General features: G+C 40.3%; 1 protein-coding gene across 1 annotated transcript in view; it reads right to left on the bottom strand.

Annotated features, from left to right (window-relative positions):
* The window catches only part of NALCN (sodium leak channel, non-selective), a 665,599-nt gene that overhangs the window by 307,842 nt on the left and 331,238 nt on the right, over positions 1-26,519 (bottom strand). Inside the window, exons 11-13 of the mRNA XM_088456607.1 lie at positions 16,140-16,271; positions 4,045-4,212; positions 2,683-2,874 (exon numbers count right to left, since the gene is read on the bottom strand). Coding sequence (XP_088312733.1) covers positions 2,683-2,874; positions 4,045-4,212; positions 16,140-16,271 — 492 coding nt within the window. The remainder of the gene's footprint in view (positions 1-2,682; positions 2,875-4,044; positions 4,213-16,139; positions 16,272-26,519) is intronic.

Genomic DNA, 26,519 nt, shown 5'->3' with positions numbered 1-26,519 from the left:
TTAAATCTCACAATTTATAGTAATATTTTAAATGCCCTGTGACAGGTTCTTCTTAAATATAATGTATTTCAGTTGATGTGTGATTAAAACTCTAGTGTGACATCCACTCTTTTATTCAGAGATTAATTAATATAACAGCGTACCTCACCTGATCACATTATAGCACGCACTATGGGAGCATTACTGATGTGGTAGTCTTTATTATGTGCTATAATGTAAACCGTGGAGGAATAACAGTAAAAAATAATGAATAAATGATCCCTCACTGTCAGGGCCGGCTCCAGGGGTTGGAGCACCCTGTGCCCGCAGTGTGCGATGAAAATGGGGGCGTGGCCTAATTACTGTAGGTCATGCCCCCTACGTGACGTTATTTGTAGATGTGCCCGCATGGCACACCTCCAAATAAGATCTACCTTTCCACCCTTGACCTCTCCCACTTGCACCTTACCCGTATCTTCAACTGTCTCTCTGCTATCTCTTCATGGATGTCCCAGAGCTTTCTTAAACTTAACATGTCTAAGACTGAGCTGATCATCTTTCCACCCTCTTCCATTACCTCACTTCCCACAATTTGTTTATCTATTGATGGCACAACTATCTCATCTACCCACAAAGTGCGCTGTCTTGGAGTTATCCTAGACTCCTCCCTCTCGTTTAAACCACACATTCAGCACCTCTCGCAGTCCTGGCTCTTCCACCTAAAAAATATTTCCAGGATTAGACCCTTTCTTACCCAGGATGCCACTAAAACCCTCATCCACTCACTGGTCATCTCCAGATTGGAGTACTGTAACCTTCTCCTAGCTGGCCTCCCAGTCTCCCACCTCTCTCTACTACAATCGGTCCTCAATGCTGCTGCTCGGCTCATCTTCCTCTCCAGACATTTTACATCTGCTTCCCCTCTCCTTCAAGCCCTACACTTGCTCCCCTTCCCCTTCAGATGCCAATTCAAGGTTCTTACACTCGCCTACAAAGCCCTCACTAAATCCTCCCCCATATACATTTCTGACCTTCTCTACCTTCACACTCCCTTCACACTCCCGCCTGCCCACTTCGCTTGACAAATGCATGCTGCCTCTCTTGCCAACTGATTACTTCCACTCCCGTATCCAAGATTTTGCATGTGCTCCTGCCTACCTTTGGAACTCTCTCCCTCTCCCTATCCAACTTTCCACCTCATTGCATATCTTCAAACGGGCTCTCAAAACCCACTACTTCATCAAGGCCTTCCAGCTCTCATCCTAACCCACATAATACTCTCTCCTCCTTATCTTCCCCTTCTGTGTCATGCCTGTCTGCCCCTCCCCTCTCATGAGCAGGGACCTCTTTCCTCATGTGCTTCTCCTTACACTTTCTTCTACTCCTTACTCCTCATAAGGGCACCTAACACGTCTCTGCCAACTCCCTGCTGCTAATTGCGAGTGTTTTAATCACTAATAATAATAATAATAATAATTTTATTTATATAGCGCTTTTCTCCTAAAGGACTCAAAGTGTTTTACATTTATAGTACAAAATACAAAATAAGCTTAAACAATGGACATTAGTGAAATGCTTGGTTGAATAGGTGAGTCTTGAGTCTATTTTTGAAAGATTCTAGAGTGGAGGCCTCTCGAACTGTGCGGGGAAGTGAGTTCCAAAAGGTTGGAGCCACAAAACTGAAAGCTCGACCCCCAGATGAATTCCGTGAGATTCTAGGTACTGTTAATAGTCCTTTGTCAACGGATCGCAGTAATCGAGTGGGACAGTAAGGAATCAGAAGCTGCTTCAGGTACCCTGGGCCATGGTCATGAAGGGCTTTGTAAGTTATTAATCCAATCTTGAAAGCAATTCACCATCTGACAGGCAGTCAGTGAAGGGAGTAGAGAATGGGTGTTATGTGGCTGGAACGGGGCTGGTTGGTTAATAGCCTGGCAGCTGCGTTTTGTACCATCTGCAAGCGGTGTAATTCTTTTGCTGGGAGACCGAGGTAGAGGGCGTTGCAGTAGTATAGGCGTGATGATATTAATGCATGTATGACTTTAGGCAGATCTGAGGGAATTAAGTGCTTGATTCTGGCTATGTTCCTCAGATGAAAGAATGAGGATTTGATTGTGGCTGATACCTGATGTTTAAGTGTCAAGCCACTATCCAGAACAACACCAAGATTCCGCACATGTTTAGTGTTTTGTAATTCTGAACCCCCAAGCGTAAGTCCTGTTGGTTGGCTATGCTGTAGCCCTGTCCTGTGACCTATCATAAGAACCTCTGTTTTATCACGGTTCAGTCGCAGCCAACTGGCACTCATCCACTCCTGAAGCTCAGCTAGGCAGCCATTTAGGGTTGTTATTGGGTCCTTTGTACCTGGAGCAAAGGACAGGTACAGTTGTGTATCATCTGCATAGCAGTGGTAGACCAGGCCATGACGTCTGATTATTTCACCCAATGGTAGCATGTATACTGCAAAAAGCATGGGAGATAGTATTACTCCCGAAGAAACTCTCTGTGACCTGCCAGTGAGAAATGATTTGAACCATCTATTGCAGCAATGTATATAATGGCCTTCACTGTACTGTAAGTTACTTTTTTTTTTTTCTGTTCACTTATTAGTTTTATGTACTATGTAAGGTGCTGCCGAATACTTGTGGCGCCATATAAATAAAGGATAATAATAATAATAATAATAATAATTGTAGTACATACCCGAGGAAATGTGGTGAAGCGGTCTAGCTCTTCCACAAAGCAGAACATTTGCAAGCTGATTGCTGACATTACAATTAGCAGACTGGCAGTGAATACTACTAGGCTTCCTAATTTTTTACCAGGTCCAAATATTTTATATACAAAGTCTTCCAGAGCTGGTGATATCTTGATCAGTCGAACTACCCTTAGAACCTGCAAATAGAAAATACCATATGCAACATTATTTAGCAATCATGCACAAATAATTTATTACACTTAAGTTGCAGTTAGTGCATGCAGAGTTTGCTTGTGATAAGTGTTAGGTGGCTGAGATAGTAAAAATTGACCAAATAGTATAAAATATGATATGCCCATACTTTTTTGTGCCGTAATATCAATATAAACTACAGGGACTATCCCTAGGTGTGTCCTTGTGCTCTATTTATCACAATCCGCATTTACATTGTGGTTGTGATGTGATCATCAAAACGATTTAACTCGCATTGCGAATTATGCTTTTTTCATATGAATTTATTAAAATTGCAAAGCCGGAACAGACCTTGCGAATAAACTGTGTCCCGGCGTGGCCCTTCAGCAGCCTTATCACTGTGACAAGTGCCCACGCATGCGCTGACCGGCCGCCGCTATCCCCCCCGCGATCACGACACCCCCCAGTGCGGCCCCAGTGCTTGCGACCACACAGCTGATTACTGGAACCCGGCTCTGATCTGCCTGTGAGAGCAGAGCAGGAGTCCGGTAACCGGGGAGACCCTGGCGACATTATCACAGCGCTTCCCCCAGTATTTTTTCACAATTTATTTTTAGTAACTTGCAGACAGATCGCATTTCCCATTACAATTATGGGAAATGCGATCTGCTTACTAAAAATATGTGATAATTAGTGCTTGGAGTAGAATTTTACGAATTCTACTCCAATTGCCCTTTAGTAAATTTAGGTGCCACTAAAATAATGTGAAAAGGGTGTGAAAACACCCTTTTTCACTTTATTTTAGTAAAAATAATGTTAATAAATAGAGCCCATTGTCTTAAAAACTACGATTTCCTTGAGTCTCAAAATACATCACTGCATACTGAAAAAATGGCTTCACAGCTAACTCTGGACCTACTGAATTGAAAACTGATTAAGGAAGAGTTGCATACAATGTATGAACCTTTTATTTAGTATGCTGTGATTTCATGCATTGATTTTTGCTTTTTTAATTACATTACATTACATGTATGACCAGTTCATAGGTTACAGAATTTTAGGAACTCACACAGTAGCTCTAAAATATACAAAACTTTGGCTATACCTGTCCAACGTATGCTTTTATATTACTGGTAGAAAGATATGAAGTAAAACAGCTGCAACACATACAGTACCTGAAAGTAGGTAAACTGAGAGTGGTAAAGAACTGGATAAATGTGAAGAGTTGTCCCTACTACAAGGAGTAATTCAAATTTGTGAAGAGAGGAGCTAATATAGCCCGTAAATCCTAGGCACCAAATCTTCAATAGAGCTTCCAAGTCGAAAAGTACAGTAAATGCTACCTGTGGAGAGGGGAAAAGAAACACATTAATTACCCAATACATAACACTTGAGAATGTGACTGATATTCTGTGTAGACTGCTAATAGTATTCAGTTCAATGGTTTGTTTTGGGGTGTAGCAATAGTTAAGGAACTCACAAAATTTCTGATGAGTCCACATATTAACCTTAATTGCACCCCCTTCTTTTATTTTAATGATGTTTTTATTGAGCATATCTCAAATTGTACAGAGTACTATGAACAATACTGAACAGCATATCCACACAAAAACACTATGGATAAAATATAACATGTATCCATAAAGGTAGCATGAGGTACAAGTTGTACTTCGAATTACTATATATTTACAAAGGAACAGTAAAAAAAAAAATAATAATAATAATAATAATAAAAAAAACATTTTCAATAATAAATATGAAAAATAATAAATAACAATAAATCAACAATTAGTAATAAAAAGACAAAAAAAAGAGAGGAAAGGGGATGTAACTTCGTCCCCCAAGTGGGCAGCCCCAAACCCACATACAGTATATGACCATTAGAAAAACACCAAAACGACTACAGCTGAATAGTCTCATCTTCCAACAATATTCCCTTCTAATTCTAAATGTTTAAGCTTAAAAGCATGTTTGATTTGCATGTAAATGTTTATATTTATCAACATGTTTCTTATTAGAAAAAAATAAAGTCTCTCATTTGATGGCATTTTAATTTAATCTCAAGTCTGAAAAGCATGTTGTAGAGTACTTATGCAGTGCCGGATAAACTAGCCAGCTAAAAGTATATTAGTAAATGCTGGTGTATTTTTAGAAGATTTTTAAGCAAGTAGTAAACTGTGGAAGAATGAAGACATGTTGGTTTTGAGTTCTACTCCTGTCTGATGCCGACTTTAACATCCTCATATGTCCGAGCAGCACTTAGTCCCTAAATTTACACATTGCTGTACAACAGGCACCAAAATGAGCCACAAATGTGAGGCAGAGGTGTTTGTGGAGACGGTGCAGATCTCCCAGTACTTGGCTGAAAATGACAGCAGCATTGTTGCTAGTACAGCTGAGATGCTAGATATGCAGGAATGAGAAAATGTGTATAGCTATGAAGTGTCAGGTTGGCCTCACATATCCCCAGGAAGAAATCAGTTCTTCATACTCTAATACTGTTAGAAGGCTGCAAAAGTGGCATGTGCTCTCTTTCATGTGATGCTGGGCAAGGGTCCACATGGACTGATGCCCAGCATGTGATGCTGGTGGCTAATGGTTAACCCACCCTGATTCAGATCTAAGAGGCTATACAAAAGATCCGCCAAAATATAAAGACAGCAAAAATTCAAGGGATAACAGTGTAGCTTACCCTGATTAAGCAGAACATGCAAAATTTGCTCCAAAATCCACAATCAGCAAATGTTGTCATTTACTCAGTGAGAATGTAAGGGAAAAGACAACTCACCACATTATTAGACAAAATGTTCTACACAATACAACGCATGATGATGACTAGTAGTAAACAAGGTACACACTTAGATGTGGTCACATGACAATATGAGTACCACTCTGCATATCACTGACTGTACTGTACACATTTTTTCCATGCACGCTTGTTTTGAGAACAGTATGCCCAATTTACAGATGTGTCCACTCTGACCATTGGCCTATACTTCTAACTATATGTGCTCATAACAACACAGGAATAGGGACATAAAGGTTAAGTCCTTTATGACTAGATGCTCCTAAAAACTGCAGTTATGTATGGAATTATTTGGGTCCTTACAATGAAAATTCTCCCTCTGTATCCATGCTATGGATATGGGACATCTTCAGGGAACATACAGGGGGCAGCTCCTTTCAACTCTGGCTGGATATAGGCCTACTGGACTTGGAGAATGGCTTTACTTATGCTGTCCCCACTCCTCTAAGCTGTAGCCATTTAGCCACTGGTATTACTAATTAGAAAATCCAAGGAATAAAAAGGAATCAGAATTGGGCGTGTGAAGAAGCAGGTATCCCTTTACGCTTACACTAGGGTCTATGGGCAAAATTTACTAAAGTGCGGGTTCTTAATTCTGGCGGTCAGCGGATAACAAAGGTCATTTGCTATCCACTGATTTACTAAGGCCAAAACCACCGATAAAGCACACTTTAGAATAGAATAAAACATAACTGAATATCAAAGCACCATCAATGTTCCCCACTTTAATACTTACAAAATTCATGAAGCAGGTCCTCTTTGGTCCATGTAGGCATCCCGGAATCTTTGCAAAAAACCCCCCATTGAACTGTCCCCTTACAGGACTGAGAGCGGCAGCTTCCACTCTCTCAGCCAATCAGCACATCCCCATTTATTTCTATGTAGTGACCGGCAGTAAGTAACCTGTCATTTTGCAGCGCAGCCTTGACTTTTTTTTTACCTAAATAATACCAAAACACCACTTAGTACATTTTGCCCTATGTCTTCTTCTATAGCCCTTGCACCAGTAACTTCTTTTAAATGAATGTGTGTTTAAAAAAAACAACCTATTTAGCCATATAATAGCCTTAATGTTCAGCTTTGCCGATTGGACTGTTATCTAATCTAAGGTAACATTAATATAACCAAAACCATATATTTACTGAAATTGTTGTGGGGTCAATTAATGATGCTAATTATCTGGGTCCCAATAATTAACATTCTAATTCGATGTGAGCGCCGAAGCAATTCAGCATTGGTCTGGCGCGGAGACAGCTGATCCGAAAATCACTGCTCTGAAAGAAGCCGGCCAAAGGATCCCTCTTCGAAGAACAGGACTAGTGGGTTGCGAACCCGGAGTGGGAGCATTCACCATCTCAAGCTCCGAAATCATAATATTTTTGGAGCTTGTTGAATTCTATGGGGACAGCGGGCTATTCCGCCAGAGGAAGGTAAGCAGGAGATATCTGTGATACTAGTGTATGGGGACAGCGGGCTATTCCGCCAGAGGAAGGTAAGCAGGAGATATCTGTGATACATTTTATGGGGACAGAGGGTCATTCCGCCAGAGGAAGGTAAGCAGAAGATATCTGTGATAATAGTGTATGGAGACACAGGGTCATTCCGCCAGAGGAAGGTAAGCAGGAGATATCTGTGATACTAGTGTATGGGGACAGTGGGACATTCCGCCAGAGGAAGGTAAGCAGGAGATATCTGTGATACTAGTGTATGGGAACAGAGGGTCATTCTGCCAGAGGAAGGTAAGCAGAAGATATCTGTGATACTAGTGTATGGGGACATCGGGCCATTCCGCCAGAGGAAGGTAAGCAGGAGATATCTGTGATACTAGTGTATGGGGACAGCGGGCTATTCCGCCAGAGGAAGGCAAGCAGGAGATATCTGTGATACTTGTTATGGGGACAGAGGGCCATTCCGCCAGAGGAAGGTAAGCAGGAGATATCTGTGATACTAGTGTATGGGGACACAGGGTCATTCCGCCAGAGGAAGGTAAGCAGGAGATATCTGTGATACTAGTGTATGGGGACACAGGGTCATTCCGCCAGAGGAAGGTAAGCAGGAGATATCTGTGATACTATTGAATGGGGACAGAGGGCCATTCCGCCAGAGAAAGGTAAGCAGGAGATATCTGTGATGCTAGTGTATGGGGACAGAGGGTCATTCTGCCAGAGGAAGGTAAGCAGGAGATATCTGTGATACTAGTGTATGGGGACAGAGGGTCATTCCGCCAGAGGAAGGTAAGCAGGAGATATCTGTGATGCTAGTGTATGGGGACAGAGGGTCATTCCGCCAGAGGAAGGTAAGCAGGAGATATCTATGATGCTAGTGTATGGGGACAGAGGGTCATTCCACCAGAGGAAGGTAAGCAGGAGATATCTGTGATACTGTTGAATGGGGACAGAGGGCCATTCCGCCAGAGAAAGGTAAGCAGGAGATATCTGTGATGCTAGTGTATGGGGACAGAGGGTCATTCCGCCAGAGGAAGGTAAGCAGGAGATATCTGTGATACTATTGTATGGGGACATCGGGCCATTCCGCCAGAGGAAGGTAAGCAGAAGATATCTGTGATACTAGTGTATGGGGACAGAGGGCCATTCCGCCAGAGGAAGGTAAGCAGGAGATATCTGTGATACTAGTGTATGGGGACAGAGGGTCACTCCTCCAGAGGAAGGTAAGCAGGAGGTATCTGTGATGTTTCCTGCTTTACCTTCTTGATGAATGGCCGAACACTTATTTTTTACAATTGCAGGTGAAAATTTTAATTTTCACCTGCTTTTGTAAAAATTAAGTGATGATAAATAGGCCCATATGTGTCCTATATAAATCTGTTATACTCCCAGGTGTGTTTTTCAAAATATTAATAGACTTGTCAACTTTTTTATGGGAATCTTCTCCTTCCAATATGACTAGAAAGATATTACAGTTTCCCATTGAGTTGTGCAACTCTGCCTTACAAACTGTGTGCATATATACTATTCAGCCTCCCAACCTATTCATACTTGTGATTTGCCAGAATTTTAGTAGTGTAACTATTACTTTGAAGCAGTAATGGCAACAGGTGTCCACAAGGTTGCAAGCACCATTGATCTTCCGATATGTTTGTTATAGCTACTAACACTTGTTTAACATGCTTGCTGATATGATATTACTGAGACGTGTTTCTTTTATTGATTAAATGTATATTTGAAATTACTATTGAAATTAAAGGTTTAGGTTTTGAAGATTAGAGGGCCAGCCAATGTAGGCCCTGAAGTGTATCAAGTTGCCATATCAGTGCTCTATAGGCTACAAGGGTACTTTCAGTGTTGGGAGAATCCTGTAGAGGTGTCAGCTTGTTTAGGTCATCATTGTTGGCCCCATGATGTATATCTAGAAATTTGTAATATTACATTTTGGTTTAATCCTAGCTTTTGGGGACTAACTAGTATTCCAGAGTGTCACAAGACTAGGGAAAAGTTATTACCCAATATGTTCAGAGGAGGACCTCAATGGCATGAGTTCAATTTGGTAATGGCAATGGGAAGTGAGGAACAAGAGTTGTTGGGTTTTAGTAGGATTAGAATGCTTAGATGGTAACACTAAGTTAAGTGTAGTCTGGGCAGTCCTGGTTTCAGTACACATATAAACAGGTGATAGTATCAAAGGGTTTAGCAATAGTGTAGTTAAGTCCCTTACAGATACAGTATGATATGGGCAGATGGGATGTAATCCCGACGCCGAAATGCCAGCTAGGGATTTATGACAGGCATCAAGATACCGACACCTGTCATAATCCCGGCGCCGGAATGCAGAATGACGCGGGCCCGAACGAGGTAAGTACGGGCGCCCGTCCTCTTAGCCGCGCGGGGGGGTGATTACGTTTAGGGCACAACGGGGGGACTTAGGGTTAGGCACCCCCTGGGAGGGTTAGGCTAGGGGAAGGGGGGTTAGGGTTAGGCCCCGGGGGGTTAGGTTTAGGCCCTAACGGGGGAGGTCATGGTTAGGCACTGGGGGGGAGGTTAGGGTTAGGCACCCCTAAAGGAGGGTTAGGGGAGGGGGAGAGGGGATAGTTAGCTGTACTTACCTACGCTGTCGGGATTTCCTGCCTTCGGCCAGCCATTGTCGGGATTTGAACCGGCGGCAATACAATCCCATTCCAGGCAGATAACAAAAGGATCAAGCAATAGCAGGATTATGCAAACACGTAGTCAAAATCTAGCTAAGGTCTGATACACAGAAAGGTCATAAACAGCCAGAAAGAGTAGTCAGGAATCGCACCTAAATAGGTATACAGTAAGATCTACCAGAGCAGAATGGTTAGCAGTGATTTTCAGCACACACTAAATAATCATCTAGCACTGAATGCTAGATAAGATCCAGTTTTATAGCACCTGGCTTTGGGGACCTGAGATCAGAAAAGTTTTCCAGCAAATCGGGCATGTGCAGTTTAGTTACAGCAATGTCAGAGGTTTTCCTCTTTATTAGCCTGTGGTTCATTTTATCAAATATATGTGAGCCAAATTGTTTAGCCATTCTCGTATAATGACACACAAGAACCTGGAACAAGCACTGGTCAAATGGTGTTTGCACGAGACTTCCTGACAGAGAGGGTCATATGTGGGAAAGATATGGGACGTAGTAATTGCATGAACTGTAATGCAGTCCTTCATCAAAATTGTTTGCAAAGCTCAATTATGAACTTGAGATCCCAAACAATATCTTTTTTTTATGCACTTAGGGGTAAATTTACTAAAGTGAGAGTTTTTAGAAGTGGAGATGTTGCCCAGAGCAACCAAACAGATTGTAGCTATTATCTTGTAGAAGGTGCTAATTAGATGTTAAGTAGAATCTGATTGGTTGCTCTGGGCAACATCTCCACTTCTAAAAACTCTCACTTTAGTAAATATACCCCTTACAGTTCAGACATGCGGCTTTGACTCAGTTTGGTTATCTGATGCCAATACACTCCTTGGAGCACTTCATCATGGAGCCACATCTAAGAAATGTCTCTTCTTACCACTATTATTTTTTAAAGAGGATTCAACCAATATATACTACTTAATGTTATACTCAGTGAAAGAGTGGAAAATATAGTAATATTTTGCAGGCATCACAAGAATGAAGAGTCTTCTTGAAATTACGTACAGTAGTTTTATGCCACAAAACCAACCTCATGCAAAAAGTAGTAGAAGCAAGTATAATATGTATTTTCCCATCCAATTTGGTTGGATCTGTTGGTTTCTGGATAAGCTCTACATTATTAGCTGCAGGAATCTGATAAAGTCCTGGACACTGAAATAGTTGCACTAATATTAAACTCTGCCTCATCACCTTGAGATGTCTAAATGTACTGTATAGGTGTATAGGTGAATCAATGGGTGTATATCTAGGGGCCATTTATCAATGAGTTTTATCATACGCACGTTCTAAAACTCATTGTGTATGTTAATGGTGCTCCAGCCAATCAGCTCCTAACTGCAATCTGTTTGAAATATGACAGTTGGGAGCAGACTGACTTGAGCACCATTTATCATACACAACACGTTTTAAAACTTGTTGCGTATGATAAAACTCATTGATAAATGAGACCCCTAGTTTGTTAATGCAGATTTTATACTGTACTCAATGGAAAATGTAATACATTTGTCTTTTAGAAAAAAAAAAAAATAAGGCTGGTACACACACTAGACGATACCGACCTCCTAAGCGACGGCACCCAGCGGGGTGCTGGCATCGGCAAGTGCATACACACTTGCCAATGCCGGAGGCGACGGTTGAGGACATGCTGCATTTGGCTAACAATGTCCAACGGGCGATGTTGTTGATGACGAGCATCGTCAGTGACATTGTGGGTGCACACTAGACGATGTGCCCAATATGTCGTCCGATATGTCTAGTGTGTACCTGGCATTATAGACATATTGCTGTCTATAAGATAGGGAGTACACATCAATGAAACCTAGGTAAAAGCCTGACAGTCTTACTTTAATGGACCAATGTACTATATGGCTATAGATGTAAAGCAATTGATGATACAGTAACAACGCTGTGTTCACTGACGTTCACTGACAATGCCTTGCCTGTAAGCACTGCTGTAAACTTCAATGTGTCAAGAGGTGTCAGATCACTGGATGCCCTTTGGTCATTGGCCTTGTTTACTGCATCCTATTAATCCCATCTCTTTCTTAGAAGCTCCCATCTAGTACAACATTCAAATCTGTTAACTCAGAGTTTTTACTCCTGCCCTACAGTGCTCTTACTGTATATTTACTTAATCTGGCTGTCACTGCTACCGTTTATTTCTATAAATGGATAGTTCCATAATGCATTAAAATACATAGGGGTCTATTTACTAAGCTGTGTTAGGAGATAAACTGAACGCTTATAAAGGAACCAGCCAATCAGCTGTTTTTCAAACACAGCCTGTGACATGGCAGTTAGGAGCTGATTGGCTGGTACCTTATCACTGCTCACTTTATCTCCTAACACAGTTTAGTAAATAGACCCCATAATCTGGTAGGGTTGTGGCCTTGACAGTGATGTTAGAGAATGTGAGCGAGGACAGCCCCGTTTTAGTGCTTTAACCCATGCATGATTTCCCTGGTTCATTTGTTGAAATATAAAACAAGAGGAAGAACAATCTGATTTGGGTTATTATTATTGTTCTCCTACTGCTATTAGTAAAGACAAGAATGTAAATTATAAAATAATTGAAAATACATTTTACCTCCTCCTGTTTGGGACAATGCACACTTCATTGTTTAACAGATTAATAATATCGAACCTGCCACTTTCAAAATGAAGATATGGCACAGGAGATCCAGACATATCATATACCAGATCTAAAGCCAAACCTCTGACACTATAATCTCTTATTGGTAGACTGATCAGGCAATATAAAGTTATCTTTGAAAAAAAGCAATTGGTAAGGTTTTTTTAAACAAGGAAATTTCCGTCAAGTAAGTTGAACAGGCTAGTCACTTGCTGGATCATATGTCAAGAGCTCAAGCGGATTCTATTCTTATACTTATCTTCTGCAGGTATCCATTTAAGTGCAAGCAAAAGATGTTCTTTCTATACTGGTATGTATTCAGGATGTCATCTGCGTCACTATCACTTCTTGAACACCTAGGTTCCCTTTTAAAGATTTTCTGTACACAGAACGGATCAGCTTGAGTTTCCTTCAACCTTGAGGAGAAAGGCCATTTAAACTTCAAGGGTTTGGGGTAGATGTACTAAGCCATGGAGATTTGTTCCCAAACTACTTGATGTACTTAACGCTGACTTTGAAAGTATTTATTTAACTGAAACTATATAAAAGGTAACAATGCTGGTGTCCCTTAACCTGACAAAGACTACCTCTTATGTGAGTATTATATCCCCGTATCCCTGTTAAATTAAAAAATGAAAATGATGGGCCCAGTCCTTGTTCTTCAGATAGGCTGCAATATCTACCATAATCCATCTTGATCAATTTGGATTCAAACCACGTATATTAACTTCTACAAATATTAGGAGTGTCCCATGTAATAACAAAGGGGATAAAACTGTACTATAGCTCTTACCTGAATGCAGGTAAAGTTCTTTTATAGCCTTTAATAGCCTTATTTGTGGATTGCAATTTATAGATTGAATGCTGATCCAGGTTTTATTACATTGGTAAAATTACTAAATGTGCACCCTCCAAATGAAAATTTGGGTCCCATAGTCAACTGTTTTCTAATACAATGAAGCACCAGTCAATGCACGACTTTATTGTCCCAAAACACGGAACAATTGCTGGCCTTTATATGGGTGGTTTTGTTTACGGTGGGATTCTTTTATGAGTTTTGCAAAAGGTCATCACCAGTTTGATGCAGCCATGGACATTTTAAGCATTTTTTTGTTTCCCATTACCCACATTAAGAGAGACTATCAATATGAAGAACATATGTCTCAATGTATAACCATTACTAAATACATTTCGGCATGAAATATTTAACTTATTACTTATTGGTAGAACCAATGTGATAAAAACTATATTGATATTTCAATCTTACACATAATTCTCCAACATAGCCTTCTAAAAAAAATTTAATATGGTTAATCTGTTTTTTTGAGAATGTATATGAAACCTGTTTCTAATCCGTACATGTTCTTCCTGGCTGCTCAGCTTTTTAACACATGGATAACTGGATTTCTAAGCTGAAACAGTGCTGCAATTAGCAGCTGAGTATATGGAATCTAAAGAGTCATTAAATAGCCTGGAGCTGCTGACTTCCAGGTTCTGGCACAAGGCTACTAGAATAAAAAGTAATGCTGGGTTTACTACATACTCCCCTCTGTGGAATATAGACACAGATATGCAAAGTCATTACGGAGAGGAATGTGGGAGGCAAATTTGTTACCTAATATATGTTAATTCGATTACAAATGTGTTAATAGCTTTTGAGGACTTTCAGAGTAATTGGTTTATGACAGAAAACATTTTTTATTCAATCCTTACTGTATATCTTTAACTCTACTTTGTTATACAAATGCATGGTAAAACTGCTGGCTTGGTATAGCGGATTATTTCTGTAATACCTAATTGAAGTATGGCCTTATATTTCTTTTATATACCAAGTAACAGCAGGCCACAAATGTACCAGCCAGGGCAAAATAGGTATAAAATGTATGAAATACTGAAGAGGAGCCTGGTAATAGCAGAGAAGATACCTTTTATGGGGCTCTCTGTTCAATGTGGTAGGTTCAGCCTTGCTCAATTAAATAACAAACAATTGAAATAGGAGGGCTGAAAACAAGAGGGATGCAGCACCAATAAGTGTATAATAAGAGATTTAGATAACCAGGCCTCTTGTGGTAGTAATTGTCATTAATATGGCACTACTAGGCCACCAAATTACACAGCAAAACAATTCTGGTATGAAATGCAGTTGTGCTGGTTACTTCATAATGGCATGAACATATGGTGATGCCCTACTGCACCTTTCAGTTCACTTGAAGCAATTTAGAAGGGGCACCAAATAATGCTTTTTGTAAGCCCAGGAAGTCTCATCATGCACAATTAGGGGCATATGTATCAAAGCTAGATGTGAGATAAAATTGTGAAATATATAACACCAACCAATCAGCTCCAAACTATCATTTCTTAAACACAGCCTGCAAAATGTAAGTTAGAAGCTGATTGGTTGGTGATATATATCTCATAATTTTATCTCACATCAAGCTTTGATATATATGCCCCTTAGGGGCCTATTCATTAAACATAAAAATTCTCTGGAGATAATTAGCTTTAGAACTCTCATGGAGTTCTAGCTAATTATAGGTGGAATTCATCATTCCACCTCTCCATAAGTATCTATTCCGAAAAGCTGTCATTTTTGCGATGACAGCTTTTCGGGAAATAGATACTTTTCCCTGCCTACACTAACTTATCGCATCTGGAAACAGTGCTGCGCATGCGCTGTTACATCTGTAAAACCAGCGCATGCGCAGCACTGCCTACAGATGCGGTAAGTTTCGTACCCCCCCGACCCTCCCCCCCTCCCCCCTCCGCTCACCTTCCCCCCCCCCCCGACTTACATGTCCGCGCAGCAGCCTCCGGCTCCATCCTGCTGGTCTGTCATGTGGTTTCCCAGCAGACCACATGACAGATTAGAAAAACTTTCTTGTGCTCTGCTGGGGAGCACACATGTCCGACCAGCCTCCGGAGCCTGAGGACGGAGCAGAGTGCCGGAGGGACTCGTCGGGGGACCTGCACACGTGGATACAGGTAAGTTTCACCTGCTATTCGCCACCTCACAGTGGCGAATAGTAACTGCATCAAATTCCGAACATTGATAATTTTCGGAATTTGATGAATACCATAATTTCCACATGGAAATTAACGCAGGGGAACTTAGCAAGGAGATATCTGTGATATCTCCTGTGCTAAGTGGCTACATGAATACCAAAATAACGTTATTTAAGGAAAATGTCCTTAAAAACGTTATTTTAGTGTTGATGAATAGGCCCCTAATGCATACACATTACAACAGGTTCTAAATAGATCTGAATTACCTTTGCATCGAAAGACGTCCAAGTGAAAATTAGAACTTTAACGCATGAAGCACTTATGTGGTGACAAATCATTGACTGAAATCAGGAAATAAAATGAGGTTTTCCATTAATTATTTTTAATATAACCATGTTCTTACAAGATGTGCCATTTAAGGTTTGAGAACTGTTATATAAGTGTTCCTGTCGGTTGAACTCTTGATGATAATAAGCAGCTTAGCAACCATCATGGATTGCCTTCAGAGGTTCCACTCAAGCATCAGCTCATTACCACTGACATTTACTTTCTGGAAAGCAGCTTCCGGATTACTGGCTGACAGCCTTTATTCATTGTCACACAAAAGAATTTGAACAAGTTGAGAATACATCACTGGAGATCTTCAGGGAATAATTTATAGTATATTGAACAGTAACTACGTAACCACTTGAAATAGCAATTTGTATACTCACCTCGGCAAGATAGAACTCATCGTACTGTCTTTTAAAGTTCTCTCCCTTGTAGTAGTTGCTGGCAGCTACAATTACATCCACTGCAACCATGCTTAGTATAAACATGTGGAAAATGGACGATCGCATCATTTTCTGCACATAGACAAATATAGACAACACAGAATATAAAAATTACTCCATGACAGTATTCAGAACAGGAATTCTTACATTTTGTTCATGTCACATGAATTGTTTTTGTATTATACATATAGACCAATCAGCAGTCATTTTACAAACTCTACATGGTTAAGATGTAAACTGTAATCAGCATGGCTTTTATTCATGCATCTAGTGGCTAGTGCATGTGAAAAGTAAAAGCTTATTACATCATTATATCAGAATCGGTATGTAATGCCAGCTGTCGGGATGCCTCCTGTCACAATACCGACAGCGGCATCAGGATGCATGGTATCCCGACGGGTTGGGTAAATATACTTACCCTCCCCCCTTCCTCTCCTAACCCTCCCTTCTTGTAGCTTAACCATAACCTTCCCTACCCCGCACCATAACCCTCCCCGTTAGTGCCTAAACCTAAGTCTCCCCCCTTCGTGTCTAATCCTAACCCTGCCGGTCTCATAACTACATTCCATTATATCATACTGATTTTGTACAATGCCAAAAAGCTGCCAAGACTAGCAAAGACATATACCAAGATCAGTCTCATGCACAAGGTATGATTCAAAATACAATATACTATTTAGTTTAACATTTTAAAGTTGTTTTTTAACAAAATTCATATAAAGAAAATCCACAAGATTTTAGAAAATAATTTCCAAGATAAAGCAGAGCAAACTATACAATAACACCTTCAATTGTGCTTTAATGTAGTGTATAATCTGATCTGTATAAAATTATCTGCAATCCACTTCAGAGGTGAGATTTTCATTTTTCTTTTATGCTTTATTTTTTAAACCTGATTTTTAACTTGTGTTACTGTGTTTTAAAATGATTTGTATTTTTAATTATTCCTTTAACCATTACTGTCTACAATAGTGAAAACAATTTTATTATGTTTAGATTTAGTTTATCCATGAAGAATAGTGATTGTATTATGATGCCATTAATTGAAATAATAAATCATTTGATTATTGATTATTTATTTTTTGTTGGGTCATCCCTTATTTGCCAATTGCAAACCATATTTCATTTTTGGGTAAAAGGATATTTGACCACTATTTTACTAGGCTCACATTTATGGCGTGTAATGTTGGGTATACATTAGACCAGTGGTTCTCAAATTCGGTCCTTAGGGCCCCACACAGTTCACGTTTTTCAAGTCAATCAGCAGGTGCACAGGTGTAGTCATTACTCAATGACACATTTTAAAAGATCCATAGGTGGAGCTAATGATTTCACTAGTGATTCCGTGAGGAGACCTGGAAAACATGCTCTGTTTGGGGTCCTGAGGACCGAGTTTGAAAACCGGTGCATTAGACGATATTTCAGGCGATCTGACGGATTGGGCCGACATATCGTTAAAATCGGCTAATGTGTACTCTTTATGTCGGGCCTTGCGAGGTCCTGTTTGGTTGTCAGTCGCATTGTCAACGCGTCCCTAGATGCAGATCAATCTGACAATGCGAATGACGACCTCATGCAGCAGGATGCGGCTGGTGCCGATATATCAGGCACTCGGCACAGGATCGTGTAATGTATACCGTCGACCCGATATGTTGGCCCGTCTCCTGTGCAGTCGGTCATCTCATTGCTGGGTACAAACATCGTTAAGTGTGTACCCAGCTTAAGATACTAGTTTTGCATAGCAGGAGTATCACAATGAAGTTTTAATCTATAAAGCAGGCATTTTAAGACAGGTGGCAGTGGCACAAATCTATAGCAAACAAATCTGACAATAAAGCAAAATTAAGAAGGCGCTACAGGTGGAGTATCGTAGGGTCCCTTGTTGCCCACAACTTGTATAAACACTCGTTAATGCATAGCAGTTTCGACAATCTTGCCAGACAGACATTCTCTGGCATTATTTTACTCAAATTGCCAGTGATTTTGGCCTTTCAAACCCTTTGCAATAGACAATACCATTTCCTGCCAACCTACTACATGGTTTTGTAATCTTTAAATATATAACACATGGAATCATATCATTGTGGCCCCCCTCCATATGCAAGATCATGCTTTAAACAGCACAGTGCAGAGCCAAGTTGACACAATGGCGGCACAATGCCTCCCCAGCACCTCAGACATGGGTCCCTCCCCAAGGGACTTTTTAAAAGTCGGCAAATATGTCCAAATGGTTTAAAGCCTAAGTCACTCCCCACTGCTGACCCCTTCCTTGATGAAGTCCACCTCCGGTATGGAGAAAACACGGCAACTTCACTCTTTTGGAAGCACTTTGCTTCAGTACTTCTTAATGGCTCAAGCAACTTGAGTCACTGACTGATCACCCTGACCAGCAGCAGGAGGATACAGCAAGGAAGTTACCAAATCCTCCCTCTGAACCCCATCACCGTGGCACTACACCGCATAGATAGCAGCCAGACCTGAACCAAACCTCAGCTCAGAGATTCTACCAAACCAAAAAGGCTTACCTATTACGCATCTACATCAAAAACATATACCACCTGGAACTGAAACATTAACACCAATACAGGAATCAAAGCATATTTCCTATATAGGACAATTATAAATCATGAGTCTAATAAGAAATCAAGTTATCACACTCAAAACTGACTCGATTCAATGTAAAATAACTTATTCTAAATTACTTTAGTTGACTTTTATTTTCTATTTCCAGTTTTCCCAGTACCCATACTAAATTTCCAAATATCATTATCCAGTGCCATTGCTGAGTATATTTTGGCACTTACAGAGCCTTTTTTATTACTCAAGAGTACAAAAATTACTTATCAACAACCAAACAAACTGACTCCCTTTTTAGCACCATTATACAACAAGGTGACTTATAATAACACTAATTGTTTTGCTACTAACTTTTGCAGGCTAATTACCCATGCTCAATGTATTTTTAGTGCAAATTGTTTTTTATTGATAAATTTGCATGAAATAGATAAACAAGACATAGAAATCACATGAAAATCACAATTTACATACAAATAAAATATGAAAACGAAACCTTACAATACTAATAAATCAAGAAAAAGATAATAAACTAGAAGGTGTAAGGGGAAAGGAAGGAGAGAGAATGGGGCAAAAGGTAAGAGAGAGAGAGAAAAAAAAAAAAAGGAGAAAAAATACAGCTCCAGGTCCAACAAAGGCAAACAGGAGAGAAGTAAACTCCACTCTATCAAATCCAAAGGCCAGTCAAATAAAAAAAAAAAACAATCATTGACAAAACCAGGGGGCCACGGACCCCGAGGGTACCGCAGACCATTAAGACCATTAAATATCTTCCATTTCCATATAGAAATCAATTTTATCGAACCAGTCCCTAACCGTTGGAGGAGAGGAGGAGCGCCACTTTACCGGGATAACTGACTTAGCAGCGCTATTTAAATGGCACAACAGGGATTTTTTATATCTCGAAATAGGGGCGGGGGATAGGTGAAACAGCCAGAACAACCGATCAGAGAGAACCAGGTCCCCTATAATGACTGCAGAAAGTTTAAGGACTTCCGACCAAAACGGATGGAGAGAGCATTGCCATCATATGTGAAACGAGTTGCCAGGGGCATTTAATCACCGCCAACATGTATTCGGCACGCCAATCACCATCTTGGAAAGGACATCTGGAGACCAAAATTGTACTCACTATAGGAGAGCAAGCATATGCTAAACAAAATATTTTTCAACCCAGTTGGCCTCCCCCACCTCTTCACCCAACTCCAGGTCCCATGTTTTAGTAAAGTGTGGAAGATGGATACTCGCATCCTCCGAGAGAAGGTTATAAATCAGAGAAATAGTATTAGAAGGGGGCAAGGGACCGGCACAAAGGAGTTCAAAAGGCGTAAGAGCTGTATGAAGTGTGCCAGCGGGGCCAAGAGAGCGAAGGAAGTGGCAAACCTGTAGGTATCGCCTAAATTCCCCTTGAGGTAAGTTCCAATTGCCTTGTATGTTGGCAAAGGATGCAACTTTGTCCCCACTCACCAGCTGTCCAACTCGAAAAAGATCCCTATCTAACCAACTGTCAATGTATTTTTAATTAATATGCCTCCTTCCTTTTTAGTTTCCATTTGCACATATTTGTTCCATTTTCACTAATTAGCTTATGTATCTCAAACAGTTGTATTCCCCTAAGGCAATATTTCACTATTTATTATATAGAAATGCTTTTAATTTTATGTTGGGTCTCATGAAGGGAAAAAGGTATGTTTATTAAATGTGAATGCTATTAATTTAATGTTGAGGCTGATTGGGGGAAAGTGGAATTATTATTAAATATTGGTACTTATAATTTAATTCTGGAGATAACTGAGTATTGAGAAAATATTTATTAAGTTTGAATAAATTTTATTTTGGAGCTATGTAATGCTTTTTGGGTGGGAAGAGGGGTCATTATTAAACGTGGATACTTTTGATTAATTGTCGGGCTGGGTGAGGAGGGGGCAGTCTAGACTATTGACTCATTGTTTGCCTTTCCAGGAGGTGAATAGTAAAGATCTATTTTTTAAACAGAGTCCCAACATCCCAGGATAAAGCCAAGCAGAAACTGAGCTTAAGACACTAGCAGCAGCATCAAGTTGTCAAAGTTTCAAGAATATGAGGGACAAAAGCACAGGGCTGGAGGGAATTCTAGTGCTTGTAAATGCCCTAAAAGCAAAGTGACTACACTATACTTCCTCCATCGATGTGGCAGCGTCTACTCCCCTGACGATGGGTACACCAGTTTTGAATCTTACCCAGGGCATTAAAACATCTGCAGTATTTATGGATCTGCATCAGAGATAACTTCAACAAAATTCACTGGTTTCCACAGAATAATATATATTTTCAAACAATCTCTCATGATTCCTCAGGAAATACCCCAATATAAAACTGTCAGAAAAAATGTTGGTCAAAAAGTTACCATAACAATTATTAACTAGACAATTACCAAGCTGTCCTTCCATCACTACCAGCTGTCAAGGTTAAGAAAAGAGTGGCTTTTAATCATCTTGGGAAAATGTAACTGCCCATCTACGAACCACCAACATATCTTAGCACAAAAGTACTGTAACATATGTGTATGATCTGGAGAAACTATACAATGTACACACATTTGTGGGAAAAAGCAGAAATTTTACCTAAAAAGTGCTAAAAAAATCTAGCCCTTGTGGTCGCAAGGCACATACCATTCATTGTACTTTGTGCACATACTGTATATACAGATGTGTCCTCATACACCTTTCCTTTTTTGCTTCATTTGGCACGAGATGCCGTCACGGCTAAAGGCCCCCATACATCAGCAATTGATTGCAGCAATCGTGCAATTTGCAATCGATTGTGTATAAATTTTTTTCCCTTTTTCAATCGATTGTGGCAATTCTGCAATCTGCAATCGATTGAAAAAGGGAAAGATTTTTATACACAATCGATTGCAAATTGCACGATTGCTGCAATCAATTGATGATGTATGGGGGCCTTTAGATGCATCACAACGAGTAGCAATTAGATAAATGCCAATTTTTTTTTCCTGCACAAGTATTTGTTTAAACTATCAAATTAAAGTAGCAAATTTTAAGAAAAATCACAAGGCATGGCTATTTAGCAGATTTAAAGACACGGCACATTTGGCCATATGGCTCGATTTTAGGAAAGGTGTATGTGGATACATCTGAATATAGACTCTATTACATGCAAAGTAAATCATACAGTATATACACTCATGTGCCACAAGAACTGAGACAGCCGCTTCCATTCCCAATACATGCCACTACACCCCTGAATTAAATGGTATATTCTGTAATTGAATTACTACATATAGAAAGATATCTCTGCAATCTATTGTCGTATAATTCACAGTGAAGATGGCAGCGTATCATGATTTAAGAGGCTATGGGCCTGATTCAGCTTGGATTGCAGTTGGTAGTACACACGCAATCAGCCAGTTCTTGCTATTGAGGAAGTTGTGGGTTCTCCACGACGAAACGCGTCTAGCACCCCACTGGCGTTCATTTGATCTAACACTGCAACCTCATTGTGGACTTTCCAGACCGGCACTATCCATCAGATTCCAGCAGCACCACTCCAACTCTACACTACTGCGGGCATTATTGCCAATGGTTAGGATGTGATAGTGCACCTTAAGGCTGGTTTTTACTTTCATGGCTGGACAATATTCTTGATCATATTATTGAGGTCAATGACTTTGTTCATAATTACTGATTGTCATTTGGATTACGACCTTTTAGCAGAACACCATACAGAAACCATTATTAAATTACTTTTGAAACTTTTTTGACATTTATCGAATTTTAACATCTCTTCAATTTTATTTTTTTCTTACTGATTATTGGTCTTTTCATATATGATTGAACTGTTTATTAATTGACATTATTTATTCATTATATGGTTTTAAACAGGCAGCAATAAATGATTATCTGCGTTTTTCAACTCAAGCCGTATACAGTCATACTTTTATTTTACTGCATTTATAAGTGTATTGATTTTGAATATGCATGTTGCCAATTAATGCACACTAATTTTGATTAAGGTGATCTTTAGATAAAGTAATTGTTACTGTCACTATAAGTACGGTCCATCTTTTTACTGCTATCGGCCGATTGTTGCATTCTGCGCATGCATATGCATTGCAGTGCACAAGCCGGCCACTGCAATCGGGACTGCGATCACAGTGACTATGCAGAGCCATCGGAGAGTGAATGACAGGAAGTGCCATTTGTGGGTGGTGATGGGGGGTGGTCGGTGAAATGCAGGCGTGCCAGGCGTGCGTTTGAACGTAGTTGCAGGGGCGTGCATAAATTATCCACTGCAAAGTCCTACGCAGCCTGAGGCCTGATAGCGTGAGCTGAAGTTAGCAATTTCTGAGTAAGGTCAGAACTATTTGAAATGTGCGTGAGGTTGCGATGGTACTCCATTGTACCGTTGTTTTTGCAGTCTTGCTAAACATTACGGATGTGTGTCCTTGTTTAGTGCTGCAGCGGGATTGCGATCGCAATGAATTAGCATACTATCGCATTTGAACTGCATGCGTAATCCTTACTGAATCACACCCTATGGCCAGTATCCAATTAGCCCTGAACATTATTCGGGCACTATGTATCCCCTGGGGCTGTCAAATATGCCCTGAAAGCTGGCACTTATTGGGGATTGTGTTTCACCTGCCTCAGTCAGGCAAAACAAAATCCCAGAAAACAGCCCGTTTTTGTGTCCGAGATCATGAAAACACACAAGTTTCACGGATCCTGTGTGTTTTCTTACAAAAATGGGAAATTTTTCTCATGAAAATAACAGGCTCTAACTGGATAGCCTGATAATGACCATTGGACAAAAATCGCGTCCGTTTTTGTTTTCATGAGAAAAATGATCGGGGCTAATTGGATACCGGCCTTTGAATGAGGTTGCCAGAGAGATAGGTCAATCCATCTCCGAAATCAACAAGAAATTTGGATTTCCATTTGTTACAATTTTAAGGGTGTACTGCAACTACACAACATCAGGGAAGACATTCAGCATGAGGACTAGAGCTACCCTGGACGATCGTGGATAGCATCTAGCATGCATTGTAACATTCAACAACCATGCGCCATTGCCGCAGATAACAGCAAAATCTAATGCTGGGGCAACAAATAACATCAGCATTCAAACAGTGCAACCTTCACTTTCTTGTATGGAGTAGAGAAGTTGACGGCCCGTTAGGGTCCCATTGCTGACCTCACGACACAAGGCTCTACACCTGGGCTTGAGAACATCTCCACTGGATGCAAGATGACTGGAAATGTGTAGCCTGGTCTGACAACTCAAGGTGCCAATTGTTTCAGCCAGATGGACGATTCAGCCAGATGGACGATTACAAATGTGGAGAAAACACCACAAGGCAATGGACCCCACATGCCAACAAGAGACAGTCAAGGGCTCTGTTATGGTGTGTGTTTTTTTCAGCTGACACACATTGCCCGATACATCTGCAGACATCACCGACGCTACATAACCATCCTTGCAAATTATTTGGAAGTAGCAAAGGAGCAATCTGATTATATACATACTGTATATGAGATAAAGTGCACTGTTACTGGAGATACAATGCTGAGATAGTCTGGAGCCAAAGGGTAAGAGACAAATGGGCCTAACAATTGGAGACAGAGGCTTGATAAATTGTGTTGAATTAAAAAGAAGGGCAGGAGAGGGAATATTCTTGAAGGAAGTCTTGGAAGGTACAGTGTGGAGAATAAAGGGTGCCTATTCTGAATCCTGATCTGTCCCCAGGTTTGGCAATGTGGCTGAGGTAGTATCCCTGTAGGAGCGATGGGGGAAGATAAGCCAGGAATCTGCAATGGCAAAGAGATTGAACTGTCTTCAAAGGAACACATCAAGGATAGATGCTAGTTTGATACAAATGGACCTTAAAATGCAGAGGAAAATGGGAGGAATGCAAATAAGATTAGACAGTTTAAAAAGTGCAAAGTATATGGGAAGAGATGGACGGAAAGATGAACATGAGCAGATAATTGGGATTGCACAAGGCCCAGGGTTGTCATGGAGTAGTTTTCAGCAGACATGAGAAATAGCAGGAAGAAAAAAGGACATGGGACACAGATGTGTGGATGTGAGGATTATTTCTGAGTAGGTTAATGAGTGAGATGGGAGATGAGTGCACAATATAGAAAAGGGAGACAAAGTAACAATGATTTGTGAGGGGTAGCGTGCTGGAAAGAAAAGATGAGTTTGGAGCAATGTCTGATAAAAGTGAGTAGGAAAAATAGAGAATGAAAGTTCAGTAGGTGTATTGACATTTGTGCTCAGTTGGTCCAGCAGCAAAAGAAAGATACTAGACAAATAGAGCCTGGAAACAAACTTGTTTTTGGTGTAATTACAGTCCTTAACGGTAAGGTATCATTGGCCATAAATCTTACCTAATGTGCAGCTATCTATAATTACTGTCTACATTCCATAACTATATTTCTTTATATGTGCAAGTGAGCATACTTGTCCACCAGGCACACTCCAAGGAGCGTACTTGCTTTACGCTTTTTGAAATAATCTCAGTAAAATCAATTTGGTAATTGTAAATTCTATGGAAAACACAAATAGAATAAACAGTAAAAATGTCACATCAAAGCCCAGTTTACAACAGCATTAGGACTATCCCCTTTATTCAAATGCTTTCTATCATATGCTGCTTGGTATAGCCTTGTGTATTGAGTGTGGGGACAAAGCTTCTGTGGTGATTATTTGTTCCACTCTTGTTTGTTTGAAGTTTTTTTTAATTACATTGGTTGAAACTCTATGATAGAAATGCAGGCTGAAGATGCAAAATACTTCTCACTAGAAGTACAGGTTGAGTCTCCCATATCCAAATATTCCGAAATACGGAATAGTTTTAGCATGACTGAGAAAGTGAAACCTTTAATTTCTGATGGTTCAATGTACACAAACTTTGTTTAAAGCACAAATTATTAATAATATTCAGGCTGTGTGTATAATGTGTATATGAAACATAAATGAATTTCATGTATGTACACAAACTTTTTTTGATACACAAAATGATTGAAAATATATTATAAAATGACCTTCAGGCTGTGTGTATAAGGTGTATATGAAACATAAATGCATTCTGTGTTTAGATTTGGGTCCCATTCCCAAGATATTTCATAATTTTATGCAAATATTCCAAAATACGGAATATTCCGATATCCAAAATACCCCTGGTCCCAAGCATTTTGGATATGGGAGACTCAACCTGTATAGGGATGAGGCACCTCCAAGGTGGCAGAGGACAATATTCAAATCATTTCATGGAGAGGAAAAAGTTGTGAGCCAACTTTTTTCCCTGGGGGAAGAAAAGAGGTTGATGGGGGTGTTCTGATGCCCAGAAATTCTCTTGGGTGCTAAAAATGATTGTATAACTTGTCTGTCACTGGGTGCTCAGAAAAAATGCATGCAGGTTACATGCAGGATTTTGGCGGGACAGTCATGTTTTTCAAGCACTGTCACGCTGTCCCACCCACAGGCCACAGTGTCCCGCTGTGGAGGAGAGGTTGGGAGGCTTCCTTTCACCCACTCCTTTGCTTAACAAGTGGTGAATAGATGTTGTGCGCTTGCATGCGGCGTCTGTTTTGTGGAGAGAGGGATGGACTGGTGACATGTCCAGCAGCTCTCTAAGCACTGGTTATGCCCCCAGCGTTACAAAAAGAGGGGCATGATTCGCAAACACATAATTTTCTGTGAGGCCATGGCTCTTGCTACAAGGCCACATCCTTTTTTGGG

This window comes from Taudactylus pleione, unplaced genomic scaffold (assembly GCF_031769625.1).
Source record: "Taudactylus pleione unplaced genomic scaffold, aTauple2 ptg000041l, whole genome shotgun sequence".
NCBI classification, from domain to species: Eukaryota; Metazoa; Chordata; class Amphibia; order Anura; family Myobatrachidae; genus Taudactylus; species Taudactylus pleione.
The sequence above is the reverse complement of the archived record's forward strand: the minus strand, read 5'-3'. Positions and strand labels throughout refer to the sequence as shown.